At 49.5% G+C, this 23,603-nt stretch overlaps 1 protein-coding gene across 7 annotated transcripts in view; it reads right to left on the bottom strand.

Annotated features, from left to right (window-relative positions):
- The window catches only part of LOC138566485 (cyclin-dependent kinase 17-like), a 1,557,968-nt gene that overhangs the window by 1,110,726 nt on the left and 423,639 nt on the right, over positions 1 to 23,603 (bottom strand). For all 7 annotated transcript variants that reach the window (XM_069643847.1, XM_069643850.1, XM_069643846.1 and 4 more), the window contains one exon: positions 17,378 to 17,503. In XM_069643847.1, the coding sequence (XP_069499948.1) occupies positions 17,378 to 17,503 (126 nt within the window). The remainder of the gene's footprint in view (positions 1 to 17,377; positions 17,504 to 23,603) is intronic.

The following is a 23,603-nucleotide window of genomic DNA, read 5'->3' as shown; positions in this document are numbered from 1 at the left end:
GGATAGGGGATGAGCGTGCAGAACCACCTTATCGCTGTGGACTGTAACAAAAGGGTCTAGAACTGAAAGGGCCTGAAGTTCACTAACCCTTCTAATGGAAGTGATAGCCAGTAAAAAGGCCGTTTTATAAGTAAGGTCTTTGAGACTTGCTTTATGCATTGGTTCAAAGGGAGACCCCATAAGCCTGGTCAATACCACATTTAGGTCCCATCCGGGAGCTGGGTTAGAAATGGGGGAATGAACTCTTTTAACCCCTTCCATGAAAGCCTTAATAACAGGTACTTTCCACCACAACACCTTCTGTTGCGACATAGTGTAGGCTGAGAGAGCAGCTAGGTGACCCTTTAGGGAATTAAAAACCAATCCTGAGTCTAACAAGTGAGTCGGGTGCAACACAATGTGGGTAGGAGAGCAGTCAAAGGGGTTGACGCTCTTGGCATTGCACCAGATTACAAAGTGTTTCCATTTACTGGGTGTTAGGTTTTCTAGCTTCCCAAGTATGTCCATGCATCTCTGAGGGAGTTGAAGGTGTCCGAACTCTATGACCTCAGGAGCGAGGCCGCTAAGTTCAGAGTTTGTGGGGCAGGGAGACATTGCCATGAGATGAGAACCAGGGTTGGCGGGCCCACATGGGGACCACCAATATCATGGTAACTGGTTCCTGGTGCATCTTGTGCACAGTCTTGTTGAGTAGGGGAGTCGGGGGGCAGGGGGGCGTAAACAAATTTCCCTGACCATGCTATCCAGAGTCCATTCCCCTTGGAGCGGTTCTGGGGATGCCTGGAGGCATAGTCTTGGCATTGGGAGTTCTGAGTTGCGAACAAGTCGATCTCTGGGAAGCTCCATTCTGCAAAGATGTTGGAGACTAAGTCTTCGTGCAGACGCCATTCGTACTCTATGGCAGTGGGAAATCTCTGCTGAGCACGTCCACTAGACGATTGAGTTCCCCTGGAACGTGTTGGGACAGCAGGAAAATCCTGTGTTTGAGAGCCCACATCCAAATGTTTTGGGACAGCTTGGATGGCCCTGGAGAGTGTGTGCCCCCGTTTGTTCAGAAAGTACATGGCTGTGGTGCTGTCTGTCAAGACCAGAACTGCCTTCCCCTGTAGCTGCGTTTGAAATGACTTCAGTGCTTTGAATACTGCTCATAGCTCTAACAGATTTATGCGGTTGAGCGCCACTTTCGGGGGCCACACTCCATGCGCTGTCTGCTGTAGCACGTGAGCCCCCCACCCTGTGAGAGATGCGTCTGTCGTGAGAGTAGCTTCTACTGCGGGGTGGTGAAGGTCTTCCCCTTCAAGAGGTTTTCCCTCGACCACCACTGCAGAGAGAGAACGAGGGCTGGCGAGACAACTACCAGATCTTCCCATTGTCCGCTGGCCTGACACCACTGGATGTTGAGCCACTCTTGCATGGGTCGCATGCATGAGCCACTCTTGCATGAAACGCATGCGCAACCACGTGTGAGGAACTAAGTTAATGCATGAAGCCATCATTCCTAGCAGCTGTATGGCTTTGCGTACCGTCACTTCCCGAATGGCTACAGATATAGAGGGATCTGAAAAAGCATGTTCTGAACGCTCTCGTTGGAGGGGAAGACGAGGCCGTCTTTCGTCCGAGTTAGAGCCCCTAGAAACTGCTTGACTTGACTGGAGTCTAGGCTGGACTTCTTCTCGTTGATGGAGAATCCCAGACTGACCAAGAGGTCTACTGTCTTCTGAGTGCTCAACAGGCATGTTTCGTAAGAGTCCCCCGTTATGAGCCAGTCGTCCAGGTAAGGGTAAACCGGGACGGACAATCTGCGCAGGTGTGCTGCCGCTACTGCCAGGACCTTTGTAAACACCCTTGGCGCCGAGGCAATGCCGAAGGGGAGTACTTTGAATTGATAGTGCCTGTCCTCTAACCTGAATCTTAGGCATTTTCTGCGGGCTGGTAACAATGTAATATGAAAGTATGCATCTTTCATGTCCAGTGTCGCCATGTAATCCCCCCCTGTTTCAACATCAGGATTACTTCCTGCAGAGTAACCATACAAAACATTTGAGGTTTGACAAATTTGTTCGCTGGGCACAAGTATAGTACAGGGTGCATGGTGAGATCCTTTTTGGGTCCAAGGAACTACACTGCATAAATACCCTAATTTACCTGAAGAATAGGGACGACTTATATGGCATCCTTTTCCAGAAGTGTTTCCACCTCTTGTACCAGGATTCGCAGATCTTCAGGCGTTATGCCTTTGGCAGTCTGAATTGAGGCGGTTGGGCGAATTCGATGCAGTACCCGTGGGCGACCGTCTTGAGAACCCACTGGTCTGACGTTATCCCCTCCCATGCCTAAAGGAAAGAAGTTAAACGCCCCCTGACCGGGGTGACATGGGTGGGGACCTGGTCCGCAGGTCATTTCTGACCAGAGACTGTGGCCCCTCTGGGGTGGAACCTCTGCCTCTACTTTTTCTACACCACTGTCCTCTGGGTGGACAGTTGGCGAGGGTGTTGGATGCCTTTCCCGAGTTCCAGGTATTTTCTGTATTATACTGGTTCTGTGAGGAACTGGATTGGCCTCGAAAGGACCTGCGGTTTTTGGGTGATTTGCTGAAGGGATTTGAGTCTTATGCTCTATTTTGGAAGTTTCGAGAGCATCGTCTACTGCTTTACCAAAAAGGTTGGTCTCCTCAACAGGCTTATTTATAAGAGCTGCATGGGTCTCCAGCTTGAAGTCGGAATTTCTCAGCCAAGCATGACGTTAGAGAAGAGTGCCTTGTGCTAACGGTCTTCCTGCTGTCTCTGCAGCATCCAGGGTGTTTTTCAGCACATTCTGGTTGATCGGTGTACCTTCAGACACAATGGCGAGTAACTTGGTCCTTGCCGGCTCTGGCATCTCCTGGAGACCTTCCTGCAGGAGGTTTCACTGTACATCAGAATAACTGGCCAACAGCGTTGTGTTATTTGCTATGCGCGTAGAAAAGGCAGCTGCTTTGGTGATCCTTTTTCCCACAGCATATAGTCTTTTCGACTCATTATCGGGTGATGCTTCTCCGGAAAACAGGGGCACCAAGGAATCGGGAGTAGCATGGCCCTTAATATAAGCAGGGTCAGTAGGAGAGGGGCGAAATAACTTTCCCACTCTGGGGTTTACCACCCTGGTTTGGGCTGGTGTAACTAAGGAAGGTGCCAATCTCCTTTTAATTGAATTCAAAAGAGGAATGGCCTGGCTGGATGGAGGCTTTTCCGTAAGGATATCCTCGACAAAAGCTGGTTCTGGTAAGGCCTCTTGGGTGGCGATTTGAACATGGTCAGCCGCCTTTCTCAAGATGGCATTGAACGCCATCTATTTGTCCATTGGGGAAGCTTGACGGTCCAGAGTGGAGGGAGGGGAATCCAAACATAGGACATCATGGTCCTGGGTGGGAGTAGGGAGTGTCCAAGGTTCTACATCAACCTGGCGGTTATCTTCCCTAGTTGCGCATAGGATCCGCCTGGTCATCCACATTGTAGCCTTCTAGAAAGGTAGTATCTTCCTCTGTGTCATATATGTCCTGATATGTGTCCATGGGGATCTCGTCATCTGAGAGGACGCAAGTAAAATCTTCCTGAGGAGTTTCCAAAGTCCTCTGAAACTTAGATACAGGCACAGAGGGAGGGTCTTGTCGAGGTTTTTTAGGGATAAGATTCTCTGAAAACGAGACCAACCTGTCGATACACCATTCAAATTTTTCTCTAGTCCATGTAGATGATCTAGAGGGGTCTAAAGGCGGCAAATCTTCATTTTCCTCCCTATGGCATCGAAATTTGTCTCCAATAGAGCGGGTCAAAGGCACTGGACTCTCTACGTAGTCCTTGCAAGGATTGGGGCCCAGTGGTGAGTCTTTCGGCACGTCCCTAGGCCACTCTTTGTGCTTTGCCGCCTCTTTTGACTTCTCCCTCAGCCCCACTGCTGAAGCGATCCTAGTGATGCTCTCGGAAATGTTCGGTGAAACGGGGCGATATGCTGGCTGGCTTGTAGGTCTAGCAGTAGATTCCTCCCCTACGGGGGCCTTAAGCGACGCTCGAGTGTCCACTAGAGGCGCTTCGACGGTCGGATGGGTTTTGGAGTTAGCACCCTTTGTCTTAGGAGGCCCAGTCGCAAGGCGCTGCTGCGGATGCGGGGAAGGTTGCCGATCATGAAGATTGGCGGATCCCGTCGAAACCGGGATTGGGGTTCTGTGCTTAGTGTTGTGATCCTGTATGCCCCCGTCGCCGGGTGTTTTCCCCACAGCGTGACTTGCATCAGGCCTGTCTGGGACGGGCATGGCGGACTTAGTAGCATCTGCCGTAACGTCAATGGCATCCGACACGGATGCCTGTCATCGCTGGTACCCCCATCACTTTCAGCGGGTGCGGCCGTGGGGGAAGAGCATCCAGCCTGCGACATGCCGTAAGCCGCCCACCGCTTAACACAGCGCTCCTTAAGCATTTTAGGGCGCAGGAGTTTACAAGTCGCACACCGCGCTTCATCGTGTTCAAGGGGCAGACAATTATTGCACTGAGCGTGCTCGTCCTTCCAAGGGTTCTGGCCCTGCAAGAGGGGCAAAACCTAAATGGCGTCCTTTACATAGCGAAAGGCAATAAAAGCGATGACAAGACCGATGGGGAAAAGAGGAAAGCATAATTGAAAGAATATAGCCACCCTGACCCCACTCTCCCTACTGTGTAGGCCGGCCAGAGGGCCCGGCCCCGTGTCGGCTTCGCCGCCGGATCGCAGGCGTCTAAAGTCCTCTGCAGTCTTTGCCGTAGTACAGGAAGCACCGTCGAAGTGACTTTAAGGGGATAAATTGACAAAGTCGATAAATAAGGTAATAATATCTCATATGGAAGAGCACCGCAATAGGGCGACCAGTTATCTGGGTGGAAAAAAACAATCTGAGGGACCTCGGCGCGTGAGGGATTTTGGGTACACTACAAGTCACGATAGGGATAGTGTTACAGACACGCCTATGCCGACGTCCCCTTTCAATCCTCGAAAGACAACATGCAATGCTCCGCGGTTACCACTGGATGTCTTCACCATATGTCCAGCATGTGATTCTAAGCAGATTAACAAGCATCAGAAATGTTATGTATTAGCCAGAAAACTAGATCTCTACCCCTTACTCTATCTTACGCGACTATGGCCATATAGCAGGTTATAGTGTGAATTAGGATAAGTCGGAGGTCATGTTACTGCGCCTTGACATCTCTTGGGACCCGGGTGGGGTGGCCCCGTTCAAACTACAGTCACAGCATATCAAAAACTTGGGGGTATGGATCAGTCCTGACATCTGAACCTTAGCCGAACTGAACTATGCACCCACTCTAACTCGCTCACGGGAAGAATGAATGCCCTAAAAATGAACTTGTAGAACAAACTAATATATCTAGCCTTTATGTTGCCCATGCCCCAACTCTAGAGCAATTAACATGGACTTCGACAGGAAGGTTATGACGTTTATGTGGAGGGGCAAAAAAGCATGGCTGAATAGAGTGGTCTTGCAAGCCGCCAAATTTGATGGAGGGCTCGCACTACCGTTGTAGGGGACATACATGTCAGCTCAGATAGGGTGGGCCAAACAATAGATAAACATGGGTGGGGGGTACTATGAGTTGGCACACAGAAATACAGACACTTCTCCCCCTTGCCCCTCGAGAGGTCCTGACCATGCCCCCCACCCCTTAACACTTTACGAAAAAGATAGCACAACACCCCCATACTCAACACCACAATTACAGAATGGCACAGGGTGCGCACGATATATGGGAACGATTTGCACACAACTTCGGTGTGCATCTCACTTTGCGCCTGTATGTCTTATGGCACTCGTAAGCGTGTACACGCTCGATAACAGTTTCAGGACATCAGGGTAATGGACCTCTTTGATGACAACAAATCTATCCTTTCTCAGAAGCCAGAACCATACTGGAGCTAACCAGCACTGACTGGCTGAGATCCAAGACCATACACTGAATCATTAACGCGCACACCACCAGGGAATCCAGAGCGAGACAGCCATTGATAGATGGGTAGGAATTTGTGAGCGATTCAATGGAATATCCTAGGACTACATCCTTCTATACCCTCAGCATGCATAATAATTATAAAAGGAATGCAACACTCGCAGACATGCGGGAGGAGGACTTGGGTATCAAGCTCAATGTAGGCAATATTTATGATTTCTTCTCCATGATTAATCGCACCTCTTTCAACCTGAAACAGGGTTCGAAATTGAGGGCAGCTGGGAGCTATTTAGCTCCTGCTTCTAGCAAAGTAGAGCCTGGTTCTTGAAACCAACAACTACCAGGAGCTACACTTTTGGCTCCTAGGGCTAACTGGTGCCTTCCAAACATGTATATCTGACATTAACTTTGAGTATTTGAGAATGTTAGCAAAGAAGAATTATAACATATCCAATGCACATGGTTCATACAAAATGGACAAAACGCTAAAGGAGCATCTCGGGTAGCTCCTAGTTCCCCTGCGGTACCTCCTCCCTATAGGACAATACCCGACACTCAGGAGCTGGTTTTAGCTCCTGTTCATCGAATCTCAATTTCTAACCCTGTTAAAACACAGGGAAATACAATTTAACAAAAAAGGAACAAAAAAGGAAAAGGACGCTATTATATAACATATTATAGTGTTCTAGAGTCTTTCTCGAGGTGCTGCTGTCGAAATAAAGTTAAGGATCTCTCAGAAGTACTGCTTTGCTTCAGCTCCAAACTTCAAGCTTTTCGGGGGGGTTGCAGCTCCCTCAGCGAACATCACTTGTCAAAAGCACTTCACAAATGCACGCTGCCTGTTCTTGAAGTAGGCACTTCCGGGGTGTGGGGCGGGGCCAACTACATACAACGCAAAAACCGCTTTGCTTCAGCTCCATAAAAAAGGAAACAAGATTTCCCTCACAACATGGGCTGGCCCAACAACACCTTAACAGCTGCATGCTGGTTCAATGGGTATAAATGAATATTAGGTCAGCGCGAAGCCACTCATTATGCATGAGAACTGATTTTGCCTACTAACAGCCATGAAGTGAATCTTAAAAATAGTGTCAAATGACACAAATATACCAACTGAAATGTATGAAAGGGCCAGGGACTTGTCCCTGTCAAGAGGTGGCTGGGTCAATCCCTGGAAACTCCCTATGTGACATGAATGTAAACAAAGATACCACACTCTTTCGCAATGCCTCCCAATACTTCTACTGGCCAGAATTCTCTTTTTTGTCTTATAGGACTACAAATATCAGAATCCCCGGTGGCAGCAAACAGGCAAAATGAGCATAGAGTGAGCTTCGGGCACAACACAGCCTGCACAACCACAGCAAGAAGCAGACCACTAAAACAACAGCAAAACAAACAACCTACCACAGTGAAAGGAAAATGAAATGCCAAACGCAGACCACAACCACAAACTAGCAGTGACTGTAGAGGGGTCGGGGGGTGCGTAAGAGGGGATTTTAAAGCCTTGCACTTGTATAGACCAGCGCCGGGGGGAAAGACAACAGATTGTCTCACATAGTGTTACGCTCACCTGGTATCCAGAGGGACGCCACCCAGCCGGGTTACTCGCTGGTATGCTTCTCAGCTTTGCCCTGACGTGGTCTGTGGGGAAGGTTCTGCCTGAAAATACAGGAGGACTGTGTTGAAGACTGACCGACTGGGGAAAGTATCCTCCCTCCACCCCCGTATGATTTCAGTCCCTCTGGCGCCCTCTCCTCACCTTGTGGTAGAATTAGGCGTGCTCTCCGTCCTGCCTTCTTTACAGGGGTGCGTTGTCTTTCATGGGCGAGTGCGGTCCAGTTACTTCACTGACGCCAGCCCGTTTGATATTGTTCATGTAGGTCTTATTGCTGTTCTTTAGTTTTGTTGCTATCCTGCATACCTTTCTTTGTTTAAAATGTCTCTTTTTTTCTCCCTTAGGTATGCGGAGCTTTAGCCCGGCGAACTGGCTTGGTTGCGCCCCGCTGGTAAATGATGGCGCATTAAGCGCGCTATGATGCGGTAAGTAAGCGCTATGGGCAGCGCTGCAAAGTCTTGCCTTTGCTAACCTGTGTTTTCCTTCCTTGTAGGTCACGGTGTTCTTCAGCGCGAGTGGAATGTCCGGAATGGTGCCAGCCGAGAGGCGACCAGCCAGGTAAGCCTTTTGAGCAGTTCGTAATTTGTAAATGTCTCTACTGCTTTCTTTAATGTTGCCTCTATCTTCCTCTTTCAGGTCGTTCTGTCCGGGAGGCGTGCAGATTCGAGGAAGCTGTTCTCAGTAGCTGTGAGTGTTTAAAGAAGAAGACTGCAGGTAAGATGCTGCTGCTAATGATGTTCCTTTTGTCCACTTGCAGGTTCTGCTTCTCCGAGGTTCGAGGGAATAGCTGGACACGATGAGCGTCACGTTGCAAGCTGCAAAGTAACGCGAAGCGTGTTGTCTTGCTCGGGTGTGGTTTAAATAGCCACAACAAAATAGTCCAGGTAAAATAGTCCCTAGGCTACCACACTCAAAACACTAGACCGCATAGCTTGGTTCTTAGGAACCAAGCTATGTGGATTCCTCCATGTTGGCTGACAATACAATAAAGTAGTTCCTAAACACATTGTTTTTCATGGTGTATGAGCCTGGTGCCATAGGCACCAGGACGGGTCCCATGAGGGCTTTTGAAGAGGATGCCAGGCTCTAGAGGCCCGAGTCCTGACTCCACCTGGACAATGGGTTTGCCAAAGGGGGTTTTGGGCGAGGGTCATGACACAGTCAAGTGAGCGCTGGAACTAATGGAAAAGGGATTGGTGGTTTAGGCGAGGACTGAACCAGGAAGAGAGCAGTATAAAAAGAGAGTGAACGAGAGAGAGTGAGTTGTAGGGGTGAAGTTAGGAGGTGTGGACCCAGAGAAAAGCCGAGAGTGGATGGTGGAGCAGAGTAGTGAAGAGTTGGTGGTGGAGTGGGAGCAGATTACAGGTGAGGTATTGGTTGTGAGAGAGTGCTATTTAAGTTTGAAGCTGTGAACATGGATGAATAGGAAGAGTGATTAAAGCAAAAAGGGTGCGTAAGAAGATGTGAGTTGCGGCGTGAGCACGGGTGAGAGGAGTGGCCTGAGCAGGGGCGAGAGGAGCAGCCTGAGCAGGGGCGAGAGGAGCAGCCTGAGCAGGGGCGAGAGGAGCAGCCTGAGCAGGGGCGAGAGGAGCAGCCTGAGCAGGGGCGAGAGGAGCAGCCTGAGCAGGGGCGAGAGGAGCAGCCTGAGCAGGGACGAGAGTGAAGAGGGGCCAGGCGAGCAGAGTGAAGAGGGGCCAGGCGAGCAGAGTGAAGAGGGGCCAGGCGAGCAGAGTGAAGAGGGGCCAGGCGAGCAGAGTGAAGAGGGGCCAGGCGAGCAGAGTGAAGAGGGGCCAGGCGAGCAGAGTGAAGAGGGGCCAGGCGAGCAGAGTGAAGAGGGGCCAGGCGAGCAGAGTGAAGAGGGGCCAGGCGAGCAGAGTGAAGAGGGGCCAGGCGAGCAGAGTGAAGAGGGGCCAGGCGAGCAGAGTGAAGAGGGGCCAGGCGAGCAGAGTGAAGAGGGGCCAGGCGAGCAGAGTGAAGAGGGGCCAGGCGAGCAGAGTGAAGAGGGGCCAGGCGAGCAGAGTGAAGAGGGGCCAGGCGAGCAGAGTGAAGAGGGGCCAGGCGAGCAGAGTGAAGAGGGGCCAGGCGAGCAGAGTGAAGAGGGGCCAGGCGAGCAGAGTGAAGAGGGGCCAGGCGAGCAGAGTGAAGAGGGGCCAGGCGAGCAGAGTGAAGAGGGGCCAGGCGAGCAGAGTGAAGAGGGGCCAGGCGAGCAGAGTGAAGAGGGGCCAGGCGAGCAGAGTGAAGAGGGGCCAGGCGAGCAGAGTGAAGAGGGGCCAGGCGAGCAGAGTGAAGAGGGGTGAGAGGAGCCGAGTAGGAGAGGGAAGAGAGATGAGCAGTAAGATAAGGGAGAAGAGAGAAATGGAGCGGCTGAAGGAGAGGCTTATCCAGGGGGTCTGTTATTGGCATATTTGAGCCATCAGTTCTTATTGCGTAGCCTAGGGGAAGTGTTGGGTCAGGGCACTCTGAGAAATCTTCCTGAAGGAAGGCAGATGAGGCCTTTTACCTTTATGCCCTCACCAACAGCCAGCATTAATAGGTGTTATTGATTGCTAATAAGAAAACATGGAGTTTAGGGACTCCTGGATTAGGAGACCATGGAAGGCTGAGAGAAGGAAGCCCATTAGTATACCAGACACATATACTTTTCACAAATTGGAAAATAAAAACCCTCAAACAATCTATCAGCGTCTGGAAGTTACTGAAGCAGTAAGTGACATGTATCAGGAAGAGTTGAAGTACCAGGCAATCGTTATCTGCAATGCCTTCAAGGATAAGCAAGATCCTATCTCAAAACTTTAATAAATGTAAACACTAATTGGAAGAACATTTTATTTTTGGAAAGTGGCATGTCAGGGTATAGAAATAGTAACTTTGTTGAACTATATTAAAACAATGTAGGTGGAACATAGAGTGATTAGTGACAGAATGGATGCACACCCAGTTACAAGTTCCAGGTAACGTTAAAACTGTTTTCACATGCAGTGCACTAAGAAGTCTTGATGCAGCACGGGAACGTATGTGCAGGGGGTCAGTGTAGTGCGGTATGTTTCAATAGAGATGGGGAACAGGGCAATTGTGGTTAATTCTTTTTATGAGAGCCTACAGAAACAAAAGGTTTAAGCTGAAGGATTCTGGGTGAGCAGGTGTTTTATCGTCTACAATCCAAATTAAGGGCAGTCAATTCATAAAACAATTTAAAAAATATGTAAATTTTAAATTAGTTTTCAATCACAATGCACCACCAGAAAAAAAGGATAGTTCTAAAATATGAAAAAGAATGAAAGAAAAACATCCCTTTAGCTTGTGAAGAAGAAACTCAATGTAGGCAATATCATGAGGGTTACAAGATAGGGGACGTTAAACCATACAACCGTCCATATACAAATCACTAGTACATATTAAGAATAATGTGTTAATATCTCATTCACATTTTAGATTACTAGGTTACAAAGTCTGACTACAGTCTTCATTTGCAATCAATTTAAAAAAAGTTTAAAGATACAGCTATACATTACAGCTATACATTAAATTAATAGTTACTCACTGTAGTGACTAATGTACTCGTAGTCCATAGTCCCCTTTCCTCCATACTGTATGGGTGTTCCTCGCGAGGGATGCGAGACGGAACCCTTTTCATCAGAATAAATCTTCTTCCCCTTTAAATTTAGAGGCGCGGCCTTGGGAGCATACCCTTGCCTGACTCCGCCCACCGGTGCCATTCCTCAGTCCCCATTGATGCGTCGACAATATGCAACATTGCCTAATGACACCAGTATTATTAGGGTGGAGGATGGTGGGACGTATGGAGGAAAGGGGACTATGCACTAAGAGTGCATTAGTCACTACGGTGAGTAACTATTAATTACTCTTACATCCCGTCCCCTTTCCTCCATACTGTATGGGCGATTACAACTGTGTGTAGCCCTAGGGTGGTGAGGAGACCCCACATAAGGAAACAGGTTTCTCAAAATCACCTGAATGAAAGCCGCATCTGAACTAGAGGAGACGTCCAGACAGTAGTGCTTGCAAAAAACCGAGGGGGTGGCTCAGGTGGCAGCCTGACTGATGACCTGCCACGGTACATGGCGTTTGAAGGCAATAGCTGTGCTCTTGGCCCTGATAGAATGGGATTGCAAGTTGGCCGGAACTGGCTTGTGCTGCCCCTCATAGGACTCCTTGATGGGCGCGACCATCCACCTAGAGATGGAGGCCTTGGAAGCCTGATAACCTGGCCTTGCCCCTCCGAAGGTGACAAAAAGGGCATCCTTGGTCCTGTCCAAGTAATACTTCAGAGCGCATCTGATATCGAGGTAATGTAGGACTCAGTGAGGTTCATCCTTGGGATCGGAGAAGAAAGTAGGTAGAACAATCTTCTCGTTAAGGTGGAAGGCGGAGAAGACCTTGGGTAAGAAAGCAGGGTGCGTCCGGAGGTCCACCCTATCCTTGTGAAAAGTGGTGTAGGGCTCTGAAGCCACTAGGGCCTGGATCTTCCTGACCCTGCGAGCTGAAGAGAGGCCCACGAGCGGAGCAGTCTTTAGGGTTATGAACCTTATGTCCACAGACGCCATTGGTTCGACTGGTTTGTGGGCCAAATGTGCCCAACACCACATTGAGGTCCCAGACTGGGTGAGGTCTCTTTATGGGCAGGTAGAGTCTGGGGAGGCCCGCCAGGTGCCGCTTGATTAGAGGAGGAGAAAAAACCTTCCTCTGAATTTCTGTAGGAACCTATGGCTGCCAGTTAAGTGCGGCATGTGTCGACTTGCACTCCGGAGCGTGCGAGGTGCGCCGAAAAGGAGAGGACATCATCCAAAGAACAATGTAAAGGGTTGATCTCCTTAGAGCTGGCCCAATTACAGAATCTAGACCATTTGCTCTTGTATTGGCTCCTGGTAGCTTTGCTTCTGGCACCCTGTATGATCTCCAGGTTAGCCTGCAATAGGTTCAGGTGCTTTAGAGTGACTTGCTCAGGAATCACGCTGCAAGGGCTAGTTTGTGAGGCGCAGGGTGGAGAACCCTGCCCCCCTGATGTGTCAGGAGCGGAGCTGGGCCCAGTGGTAGATGAACGGGAGGCTTGTCTAATAGGCTGAGCAGCTCGGAGAACCATGGTCTTGCCAGCCACCAGAAAGCTATCAAAATGATGCTGAGGTGACACGATTGCTTTATCCTGCAGATCACCCTGTGGACCAGGGGGGTGGGCGGGAAGGTTAAGCCCTCATGTAGTTCCACTGTAGCTGGAAGGCATCCCCCAGGGAGCCGGGGCCCAGCCCCTGCCAGGAGGCGAACTGCTGGCACTTCTTGTTGACGTGGGAGGCAAACAGATCCACTTGGGGGTACCCCCATCTGAGGAAGATTTCCTCCAGTACCGGGTCGTTCAATTGCCACTCGTAATTGTCTGCCCCCAGCCTGCTGAGTCTGTCCGCCTCCAGGTTGGCTTCCCCCAGAAGGTGGACAGCCATGAGGTAGCTGCTGTTCTCCAGAGCCCATTCCCACATGCTGATCGCGAGGTTACAAAGTGGAGAGGATCTGGTACCACCCTGCTTGTTCACACAGTAAATGCTGGTGGAGTTGTCCGTATGGATAAGTACTGTCATGCCCTCTATGAGAAGGAGGAAGGCTTTGAAGGCCAGCCAGTTGACGTGGGACTCCTGTTCCTGCCGGGTCCAGACTCCATGGACACTATGGTCGTCCAGAGTGGCTCCCCACGGAGGAGTCCGTCGTGACAGTGACCTGAGGGAGATGCTGCCGGAATGGCATGCCCCGCCGTAGGCTGAAGTCCGCAGATCACCAGAGGAGGTCTGGATGGAAGGACGTGGGAATGTCCACAGGCTCCGATGGTGAGCTCCTCTCCTGATTCCAGGAAGCTGCAAAGTGAAGCTGCAGCCTCCTCATCCCGAATCTCGTGTGGGGGCCGGCCAGAAGGACAGCCGCCACAATGCCCACTAGGTGTTGGTACCACCAGGCCGAGGTCACAGTCCTGGAGAGGAAGTGAGCAGTAGCTCTCTTGATAGCCATGATCTTGTCCTCTGAGGGGAACACCCTCTCGGACACGGTGTCCCGGATGAGGCCCAGGAAAGTCAGCCTCTGCGTGGGTTGCAGCTGAGACTTCTTGAGATTGATAGTAAACCCCAGGTCGTGTAGTGTGTTCATGAGCACGGAGGTGGTAAACTGCCTCCGGAATTGAGGCCTCGACGAACCAGTCGTGGTATGGGTAGATGTGGTGGCCGTGGGCCCTGAGGACAGCCGCCCCTGCATTTATTAATCTGGGGAATACCCTGGGGGCTGAGTTGAGGCCGAAGGGTAGAACCTTGTACTGGAAATGGCAGCCCATGATCCTGAAGCGCAGGAAGGACCAATGCGGCTGCCAAATTGGAGCCTGTATATACGCGTCCTTCAGATCCAGGGAGCACATCCAGTCTCCCCTGTTCAGTGTCTCCGCAATGAGAGCTGGCGTAACCATCTTGAATCTTTGTAGAGGCAGAGAGAGGTTGTGGGTGGAAAGGTCCAACACAACTCTTAGGCCAATCTGGTTCTTCTTTTGAATGGCAAAAATCCTGGAATAGAAGCCCAATCCTCTCTGGGAGGCTGGGACTTCTTCTACTGCCTGGCTCTCGATAAAGGACCAGACTACCGCCAACAGAGTTGCTGTCCCAATCTGTGGGATAGGAAGGGAGGTGATGGAGGAACCGGTAAGCGGTACCCCGTGGAGACTACAGATAGGATCCAGGGGTCCAAGAAATTTTGCAACCAAAATTGCATGTGAGTGGCAAGACGGCCCCCCACCAGAGACACGTGGACCCGGAGGGGCGTGGCATGCCCCTTTTCCCCCTCTGAGGCTGCTGAGGAGGAGGGGGGATTGGAGAAACCCCTTCCCCCTCCCCCCACCCTCTTTTGTTGTTTCCTCTGATGCTGACTCGGGGAACAGTCAGGTTGCCTGGACCTCCGTTCCTGGAAGCCTCGAAACCCTCCAGACACCCATCCCCTTGTTGGAGCATGGATTGGACTGGGTGTACGCCTTGGGCGTGGCCTTCGTAAGAATAAAGACTTAGTGGTCTGTGAGCTGTTCTATCTAATTCTTCATCTGTGGAGGAGTGGAAGAGGTCACTACCCTCGAACGGAAGGTCCAATATGTGTTCCTGGACGTCCGGGTTAAACCTTGTGGCCCAGAGCCAGGCCATCCTTCTCATGTCTGTGGAGATGCAGATGGCCCGGCCAGAGGCATCAATATGGGCCACTGAGGACTCCATGATGTCAGACGCTACCAGCCTGGCTTCTCCTAGACCCGCCTTGAAGCAAGCCTGGCTTTGGGGCGAGTGTTCCGGGAGGAAGTCCGCAATTTCCCGCCGGAGCCTTTGGTTAGCAGCTGCCAGCATGGCATCAGCATTGGCTTGACGCAGGGAGGCGTTGGACTATAGTTTTTTCCTGTACGCCTCCAAGATCTTCTCCTCCTTGCCTAGCAGCGTCGAGGACACGGTGGCCGAGGACGATTGAGGCTTAGAATAGAGTGACACTGCAGCAATCACCGAGGAGTGTGGCTGTGGATGAGCCAAAAGCAAGAGTGTATCCCCTTCTAGCTGCCTGTACTTGGCGTTGAGGCGCCGATTGACAGGTGGGCCGAGTGCGGCTTGAGCCACCCCTTCTTGGCCAGGGCAACAACGTCTTTCTGCATCGGGATCCCTGTCTTGGAGGGGGCCGTAGCGTGAGGACTTCTGCCAGGACCCCCTCTTCGGGCTGCTCAACCTCTGGCTGAGGAAGGCCCAGGTATTCTGCCAGGGCCGTAAAGGTGGTCGTGGAAGGCCTTCACTGACGATGGCGTGTCAGGGTCCTCCTCCTCGTCTGTGCCCGACTGAGTGCGGGAGGATCCAGAACTGATGGAGGGGTATTGGGTGACGTGGGCTGCGGTGTGGGAACCGGAGATCGTGGAACTGCCTGTACTGTCGGAGGCACAGGGGCCGGAGCAGGAGCCGGCAAGGGAAGCGCAGGCTGCGCTGGGGCCTGAGGCACCGGAGCCATTGGAGGAATGACTAAGGGTACCGATGGTGTGACCTGAGGGAGCATGTCCCCGATAGCATCCTGAAGGATTGATCCCATCTGGGGCGTTCGCATCAGCGCCAGAAACCTGTCGAAGGAGTGGCCACGGGCTGCTGGTGCCAGGGCGCACTCTGTCTGAGATTCAGGGGGAACCTGCCCTGCGCTGCTGGTACGCTGTAGGCCACGTACCTGGTTGATCACAGTCCCAACTTGTAACTAGTTGCTGAACCCGCTCTGCTTGAGGCGGTATCGTACGAGCGGCCATTTTGTGGAGGTTCGTGCCACGTGCTGAAGTCATGGTGCCTGCCTCGTTGGAACCAGCCCTGTCCAAGACGCTTGGTGTTGGCTCGTAAGGCCCATCCCGCACCTCAGGCCAGGGCCTGGAAGGCGTAGAGCACTCGGCAGAACTGCCGGTAGTGCTGCATGAAGGCGCCTCCATGGACATGCTGCTGGTACTAGGGCGTTGCCCCTCAGGAGAAACCCTGGTACAAAAACCTTGCGGTCCCTCAGCACTGATACTGGAAGGATCTGGAGACCCCCCTCGGCGGCAAGGCCGGTAGCTGGACTAGCCTCTGTACGTGTGCTGGTACTAGAGCCAGATAGGCCCCTCCCGGTCAAGCGCTTCTTCGGAAAGGAGTTGCTCTTGCGGGGTGCGATGGTGAATAGAGGCCTTACCTTAGGCCTCAAACGAAGTTTGACAAAGTCCTTTAGGTCCTTAGGAGGTGACATCTGGAAGAGCTCTCTCCATCTAGCTAGCCTGTTCTTCAGTGCTCGAGGTGTCAAGGAGTCGCACGCTGAGCAACCTTCCCAGCCGTGGTCGGGCCAAGGCAGTGGACGCGAAGGGCGTAGGGGTCTGATATGGGGTAGAGCACCGACATGCGCCGAGGCGGAGCGTGGCGTCGGTGGACTAAGTATCTAGAAGAAAAAGAAAAGGCAAGATAGAAGAATATCCGGGGAAGAGCGCGTGGTATTACATGGCCGAAGCTAAACCCAGGAGCGCTGGTGAAATCAGCCCGTTCACGTCAACGTGGAAAAGGGGACTGGGGAGTGGCGCCAGTGGGCGGAGTGAGGCGAGCGCATGCTCCCAAGGCCGCGCCCCTGCGTGCCTCTAAATTTAAAGGGGAAGAAGATTTTTTCTGGTGAAAAAGGTTCTGTCTCCTGTCCCTCGCGAGGGACGTCCATACAGTATGGTGGAAAGGGGACAGGACGTAAGAGCACATTCATTACACAACACTGTATTGGTCAATATCCTTGTGTGCAATCTAAAGAACCTAAGATTTTCTAAAAGAACCACAACTTCCTAATGTAATTAGCATTTATTCTGTTGCCATTCCAAGTAAAGATGGAAACTATTCTGCCACAAATAAGACGTTACCTGGTTCTTTAGCAGTATGTATCAGTTTACAAAGCCAATATTTTGATTGAAACGGCATACTCCTGTTCTATGCACAGCTTCAGCTTTCTGCAATTTCCCCCCTAAAGTAAAATGTCTGTGATTGGCTCAATGGCGCTTTCGAACTAAGCCCACACTATACTAAATACAAAAGAAAAAGTGCAAGTAATCCAAAGGCCAGATTTTCAGACCACTACTCCATGCTGCTGAACTGCTACTGACCTATCCCATTAACCTCTGGATATTGGTTGTTTAATGAAGGTTATTGTAAAGCCTATGTCAAAAACTCCTCAGTGTCAATAGTTTTCGTATTTGGGAGTGCAAGAGATACACACAAAAAATGATGCTTGACTTGATAAATTAGATACCTACCAAAGAAGCTCTTCTAAGTCGCCGACTCATAGGTTTATCAAAAGGTGGACTGTTCATGGCAAATTTTTCCAAGTACCCTTCAGGTAATCGAATGTCAGCAGGAAGTGAAAGTCTTTTATTGATATCCTGGGGAAGGGGTAAAATCAACATTTAGTACTGTAGATAAAATATTATTAAAAAAGTAAAAAAAGAATCTCATTGCTGAAAATAAGATAGCCAATTCAAACGTGTCCATTTTCTATAGCTCTGGTATTTAACTATGTAATTCAAACAATTCTTCAGAAATACACAATCACTGTTTTAGTAGTAGAGCTGATGGGGGACGGAGCAAAACAAAGCCTCTGATAGAAAGTATATATTTTCCAATCCATATCTTACATGCCATTCAGCATATTGGTATGCTTGATTCATCGATTGATTGTTAGGCAGAATCACATGCAGTACCCTTAGAGAACACTACATGCAATTAAGACTACAAGTGTCAGTACAATTGGTACAAGCCTGTACTAGACAGTTATGTGGTAGCAGTGGCTGAGCAGCCAGACCTATCTCAAGAGTTGAGTGAGCAGTAGAACAAGTTACATAAAGGACCAACAAATACAGTGGTTCATACAAACACTTACTCAAAGATTCTTGGTAAAAGAATATACATTTATTTACACAGTCAGTTTCAAAACATTACACTAGCAAGAGCAGCTCAATATCATATATTAATACACCACAAATACACAACCAATAAGTTACTGAACAAGTTCAGCTCCCGTGAAGTGGGAGCAAAATGGCACTTCAGTTACTTTAAAAAGGGGTAAAAAGACAAGGTTATAAGAATCAATAGCACAAATACTTTCATAGGCAGGGCAAAGGGTTTCAGGTAACGACAACCAGCAATACAGTTCATAGGCCTGGGCCAAAGTCAATGGTTCAGAGTCTTTGTATAGGATAGCACAGTTCTGGTAGCAAACGGTTAAGTCTTTGCCACGGATCTCAGAAGAATTTGGTCAGACGAAAAGTTAGACAAATGTTTAGGGAAGGACAAGCCTTCGAAGTTGGGAAAGTTTCACAAACTTTCACCATGGCCAAAAAGATTTCCGGACCGCATTTGCACAGTACCTTTAAAGTGAAGAAGAGCTGTAGCTGAGGCAGTTGTTCCTGGCTGTTCGAGCAGATCTCGCTGTTCCTGAGCTTCAGTCGTGGGGACAAGAAGGAGGACATCGGGAGGTTCCTGCACTGCCCAGGGAAGAGGCCGCAAGCTTGGCAAAACGTTGGTTTAAGGTGCGAGTGTGCCTTAAAGACCAAAAACTGGTATCCTTCCCACTGGCTATCCGGTTTTCCACAGCACTCTGCAGACAATTCGACCAGAAGGGGATGGTGTCCAGACAGCTTACGAGTTGGTTGTTCCCACCAAACTCAAGGGAAGAAGTTAACCTTGAAGGGCTTCTCCGTCGATGGAGTTTCAGGAAAATCGGACCTGCAGCAGGGCTTCACCGGTCGTCTAGGAGTTGCAGCAGTCCTCTTCCTTCAGCTCATCTTCGGTTTTTTTGTTCCAGTGGTCGACTCTGCTTTCCAAGTCCCAGAGACCTGCTTTTAAACAGTTTTCCCCCATTCATTCCAGACTGGCTGTCACTCACTCAGAGGGATGGCTGTCCTTGCCCAGAGTGCATTCAGGTTTCCTAGGAGACTAATCGCAGGGAGTTTCGGGCACCTTCCTCACATCCTGTCCATCCCAGACACTCAGGCGCCAGAGGAGGGCTTCAGCACTGAAGCCAGCCAAAGGCCAACGAACAAAGGGACCAAACCTGGTTTGGCACGCAGAGACAAACACAGGAAGGACCTTTCCTAAAAGAAATGGCGAAAAAAGTCGACCGGAGTCTGTTATTACAGATAGGTCTTGGCCACCATATTGAAAAACATGGTTGACCCGATTTTTAGCTACCGTTGTTCGCGGTCGGGAAAAATCATAGTAGTTTGATCCAAACCACTGCCACTAGCCATTTAAAGTAGGAAAGGGTAACAATTTGACTGTTGCATGAGTGTTTTGACTAAGGGGCAGCTAGGCAACCCCTCCAGCACTCTATAGGAAGATCGTGTATGCTGGGTCTGTACATTTAAAGAGACTAGTAAAGTCAATTTAACTTTACATGCTCTGGGAGACAGTAATCAACCCAGAGAAGGTATTTAAACCTTGGGAAGTCTGAAAGACATCCCTGTGTTACTGCACTGAAGGTGCTGTGTGACACACAGAAAATGATGATGCCTATGGAGTCGTTTTAAAACTCCATAACCAAAGAACACAAAAGTAAACCACACATCAAAATACATGGAAGAGTGGGGAAAAAAAAGGTACACACTCTTCCCAGGTAAAACAATCAAATCCTAGAAATCCAGCAAAGTTGCTGGGGGTCCCAAAGTTAAGGGAAATTAGCACATTCTTGAGAATTCTCCCTAACATTGATTGTCTCTATTAATTCTGAAGGCAGGTAGGGGGCTTGCATACATTTCTAAATGTAGAAAATGTGTTTCTAGCTCTGTACCAGTCGAACTGAGCAAGTCCAATCATATTGAGTAGGAGATGCAACAATGCTATGTGACTAAGCTTAGCATGCTGACATTTTAAGGTTAGCACAATTCATAAGCCTTCAACAATTTTAACTCCCTTTTCCTTTGCAGTGAAAAGTGCAAAGAAGAGACAATCTTTACATGTCACTTTCGAGAAACACCACCCTTTTGTGTTCATTTAACATTTTACATGTGGGGAAAACGCATCACCGTCATTAACATGGTACAGGTATCTAGAAAAGCCAATAAGGGGCATACAAAAGAAGCGGCAAAAATATCATGGGAAGAGGGGTAAAAAAATAACCTACAACAAGCATTGGTAAAACCAACAATTTTGTCTTTGAATTGGCATGCATAGGCATTTTCTAGGCACTGCATAATACTACCTAGCCATAAGATGGCAATTTGCAATTTATGGCAATGCATGGCCTATACATAAGGCAAAACTGTGGACTTTACCAATGCTTGTTTTTAGGAGGAACTTGGAGAAAGGAACAGACACCAGGACCCACATTTCTAATAAATGATGCACCTGAAAGCACACTGGGTTAAAGCAGTCTTAGTTACTTACTTGTAATTATATTTCTCCAGCATTGGGATCTTTCATAGAGTCACAAGCTTGAATATTCCCTGTCGACAGACAAGGAATCCCTAGTAATTTAAAATAATTTCCATAGGAAATAGCAATGTACACTTGTGTAGCCCGTCCACCTCATTTTGGTCCCTTTTATCACTAACCAATTAGGTGGCAGGCTTTAAGCTCCACCCAAGGCAGTCTTCTTCAGACTTTGAGCCCCAATAGTGACTGCTAGATTGACGACTACCTGCCTCTGGAGCATGTGAATCTAGATCTACGAAAGTTACCAATGCCGGAGAAATATAGTTAACAGGTAAGTAACTAAGACTTCTCCAGCATTGCATCTTTCATAGATTTACATACTTCAATAGAATACCACGCAGTGGACGCATGCCACCTACTTCATGAAGCACAGATTAGGTTAATAATAGTACCCACAGAGAGTACCACAAACACATTATGCATGCTGGAACATGAAGGGGAAGGAGGGACAGAACAATGACTGCTCCTAGCTCAGGTTAACCGGTGTCGCAGGACTGCTTGTCCAGCAGCTGACTCCCTTCTGGTGTCCTCTTCTGGACAATAGTGTTGGGCAAACGTATGGAGCGTGCTGCAGGTAGCTGCCCTGCCTATGTCCTTCATGGCCATTCCCGCCTGGAAAGCCTGGAAGCCTGGAAAGCAACTGTAGCTGCCCTTCCTCTGGATGAATTTGCAGCAGCCGGATGAGTAAGCATGTTGCACTTGATCTTGTGGAACTGGGTAATGCAGTTTGAAGTAACCCCTTGTGGGTTTAAGACGACACCTGGACACTCTTCATGTTGGTAAGTTTATTGTCTGAGTCTCCTTCAGGTAAGTGACATTCAAGTTAAGTAACACTGGGACAGAGACACTGAAACATTCACACCAGCCGGCTTCCACTTCCAACAGACTCTTTTGGAACACTTGCAGTGACACTCACCCAACGCTCTAAGATGACCTCACAGCATTCTTCTAGCCTTGCCACACATGCAGAATGCAACGAACATCTAAATACAACACTGTCGATCAAGGCCATGTTTGGAGATGCTTGGGCCCTTACGAGGGCCTGCAAATTAAACAAATAATCTGAAAGATGTTCCAAAAGCAAGTAGAATTTGACGACATGCAACCAGTTTAGCGAGTGCAGGGCACGTTCAGAGATGGAAGTATATGATTGCCGAAAAAAGTTGGCAGTACGATGTGCTCTGACAGAGTCATATCCGACAACACCTTAAGGAGGAACTTTGGGTGCAGCCTGAGGACTACCTGGTCCTTCAGGAAGACTGTAAACGGAGGATCCGTGGATAAAGCTTAATGTTCGCTGAGCTGTCTTGTTGATGGTATCACGGTTTGTAAGGCTAATTTCCATGAGAGCAAGTTTTGATCGCATTTGAGGATGGGTTCATACGGATGTACCGTTACTACTGTGTTGAGACACCAGCTTGAAGTAGGTGAAGGCACCGGTAGAAAGGTCCTAAGCAAACCCTTTATGAAGGTTTCTAATGCCGAATCTGAGACCAAGGATGAAGCTTCAGGACCCCTGGAGTAAGATGTGATGGCTGAGAGGTGAACCTTGATAAAAGCCCACAATAGAAACTGCTTTGCCAAATGGTGCAGATAAGGTAGCATCTCGCCTACAGTGACTGACAGCAGGTCGAGTTGCAGTGTTGCACACCAGGTCGTAAAGCATTTCCATTTCCTTGTATATGTCTTGCGAGTGGAAGGTGACCTGGATGCTCGGATGATTTTCCAACATTCATCTGGTAGCCTTAGGTTGGTGTGCTTTCGTTGCTTAGCCACAAAGCCCTGAGGTAGAGAAACGCTGGGTTGTGGTGAAGGATTTGCCTGTTCCATTACGTTAGCAACACCTGTGTCACTCTGAGACGGATGGGTGCAGTGTGCGTCATCTGTAGGAGAGTCGGATAACAAGCTTGCCAGGCCCAGGCTGGTGCAATTAAAATCATCCGGCAAGGTTGAAGTAGGTGAAGGCACTCTCCCTGCCCAGAGTTCACTGATCACACACCCTCATGCCGCTGATACCACCTTTGCCCCCCAACATGGTTCCCCCCCTTAACACTATCTCCATCAGAAGACCCTTATGGCTCAACCATGCAGTGCATACACCTATACCTACACACAACCAAATGCGGCTCACCGCAAATGGAAAGAAGGATTGTCCAAGCAACACCCACACTCCACACATTACTGCAAGCTCCTCCCACGTTCCATTTGCATCAGCCATACGCCCATACAAAACACCTCCCATCCCCAAACAACCATTTAAGCCCTCCAACTCGTCTTACCTTCAAGGCAGCCTCATTGTTACCAAAACCCACCTGGTTTCTACCTTCACTGAAGCACCCTGAAATTCACAACTTGCAATAATAAATACACCCCCCTTCCCTACACAAATCAGAAACCATCTGTTGCAAGCACAATAACACCATGACAGCCCCCACCTCTGTCACTGGAATGCCCCTTGCTCCCACATTCTGGTCCAAGCTTTGCCCAACTACTACTCATGACCTAGACCATATTGCCCAAAAAAAAAGTGTCCACAAACCACCATCACAAGAAACACTCGCCTAGGAGAACGCTGCCCTACCTTCTCAACCCCCCCTAGCCTTAACACTACTACCAAACCATACAACACAGCACAAAGAAATTCTCGCCTCAGACACTGCACCACTACAACTTACAAAAAGACAAAGAAAGCTGCACCCAAACTCTGGAGCAAACCCACGGATCCCCCCACACCCATCAATATGCCCTTATCAACGCAAGATCTATTCCAGCCCACGCCACAAATATCTACAACCTCATCACTACCAGCAACCTAGACTTCCTGGCCATTACCGAGACATGGCTCCATGCAGCCTCTGACCCAGCCCTTTCCATCGCCCTCTGGCCCGGTTATACAATATATCGTGCAGATAGATTGAACGCCAAAGGAGGTGGAGCAGCACTGATCGCCAAGGACACCCTACCGATAAGACAACTGAACACCTCCCTCCCGAACAGCATGAACATACTCTCCATGAAACTAAAACTTGCCAACTCCAGCTCTATCACCTT

The sequence above is a fragment of the Ambystoma mexicanum genome, chromosome 2p (genome assembly GCF_040938575.1).
Source record: "Ambystoma mexicanum isolate Mex_15411 chromosome 2p, UKY_AmexF1_1, whole genome shotgun sequence".
Taxonomy (NCBI): Eukaryota; Metazoa; Chordata; class Amphibia; order Caudata; family Ambystomatidae; genus Ambystoma; species Ambystoma mexicanum.
Note: the sequence above shows the minus strand (reverse complement) of the source record. Positions and strands in the feature narration are given on the sequence as shown.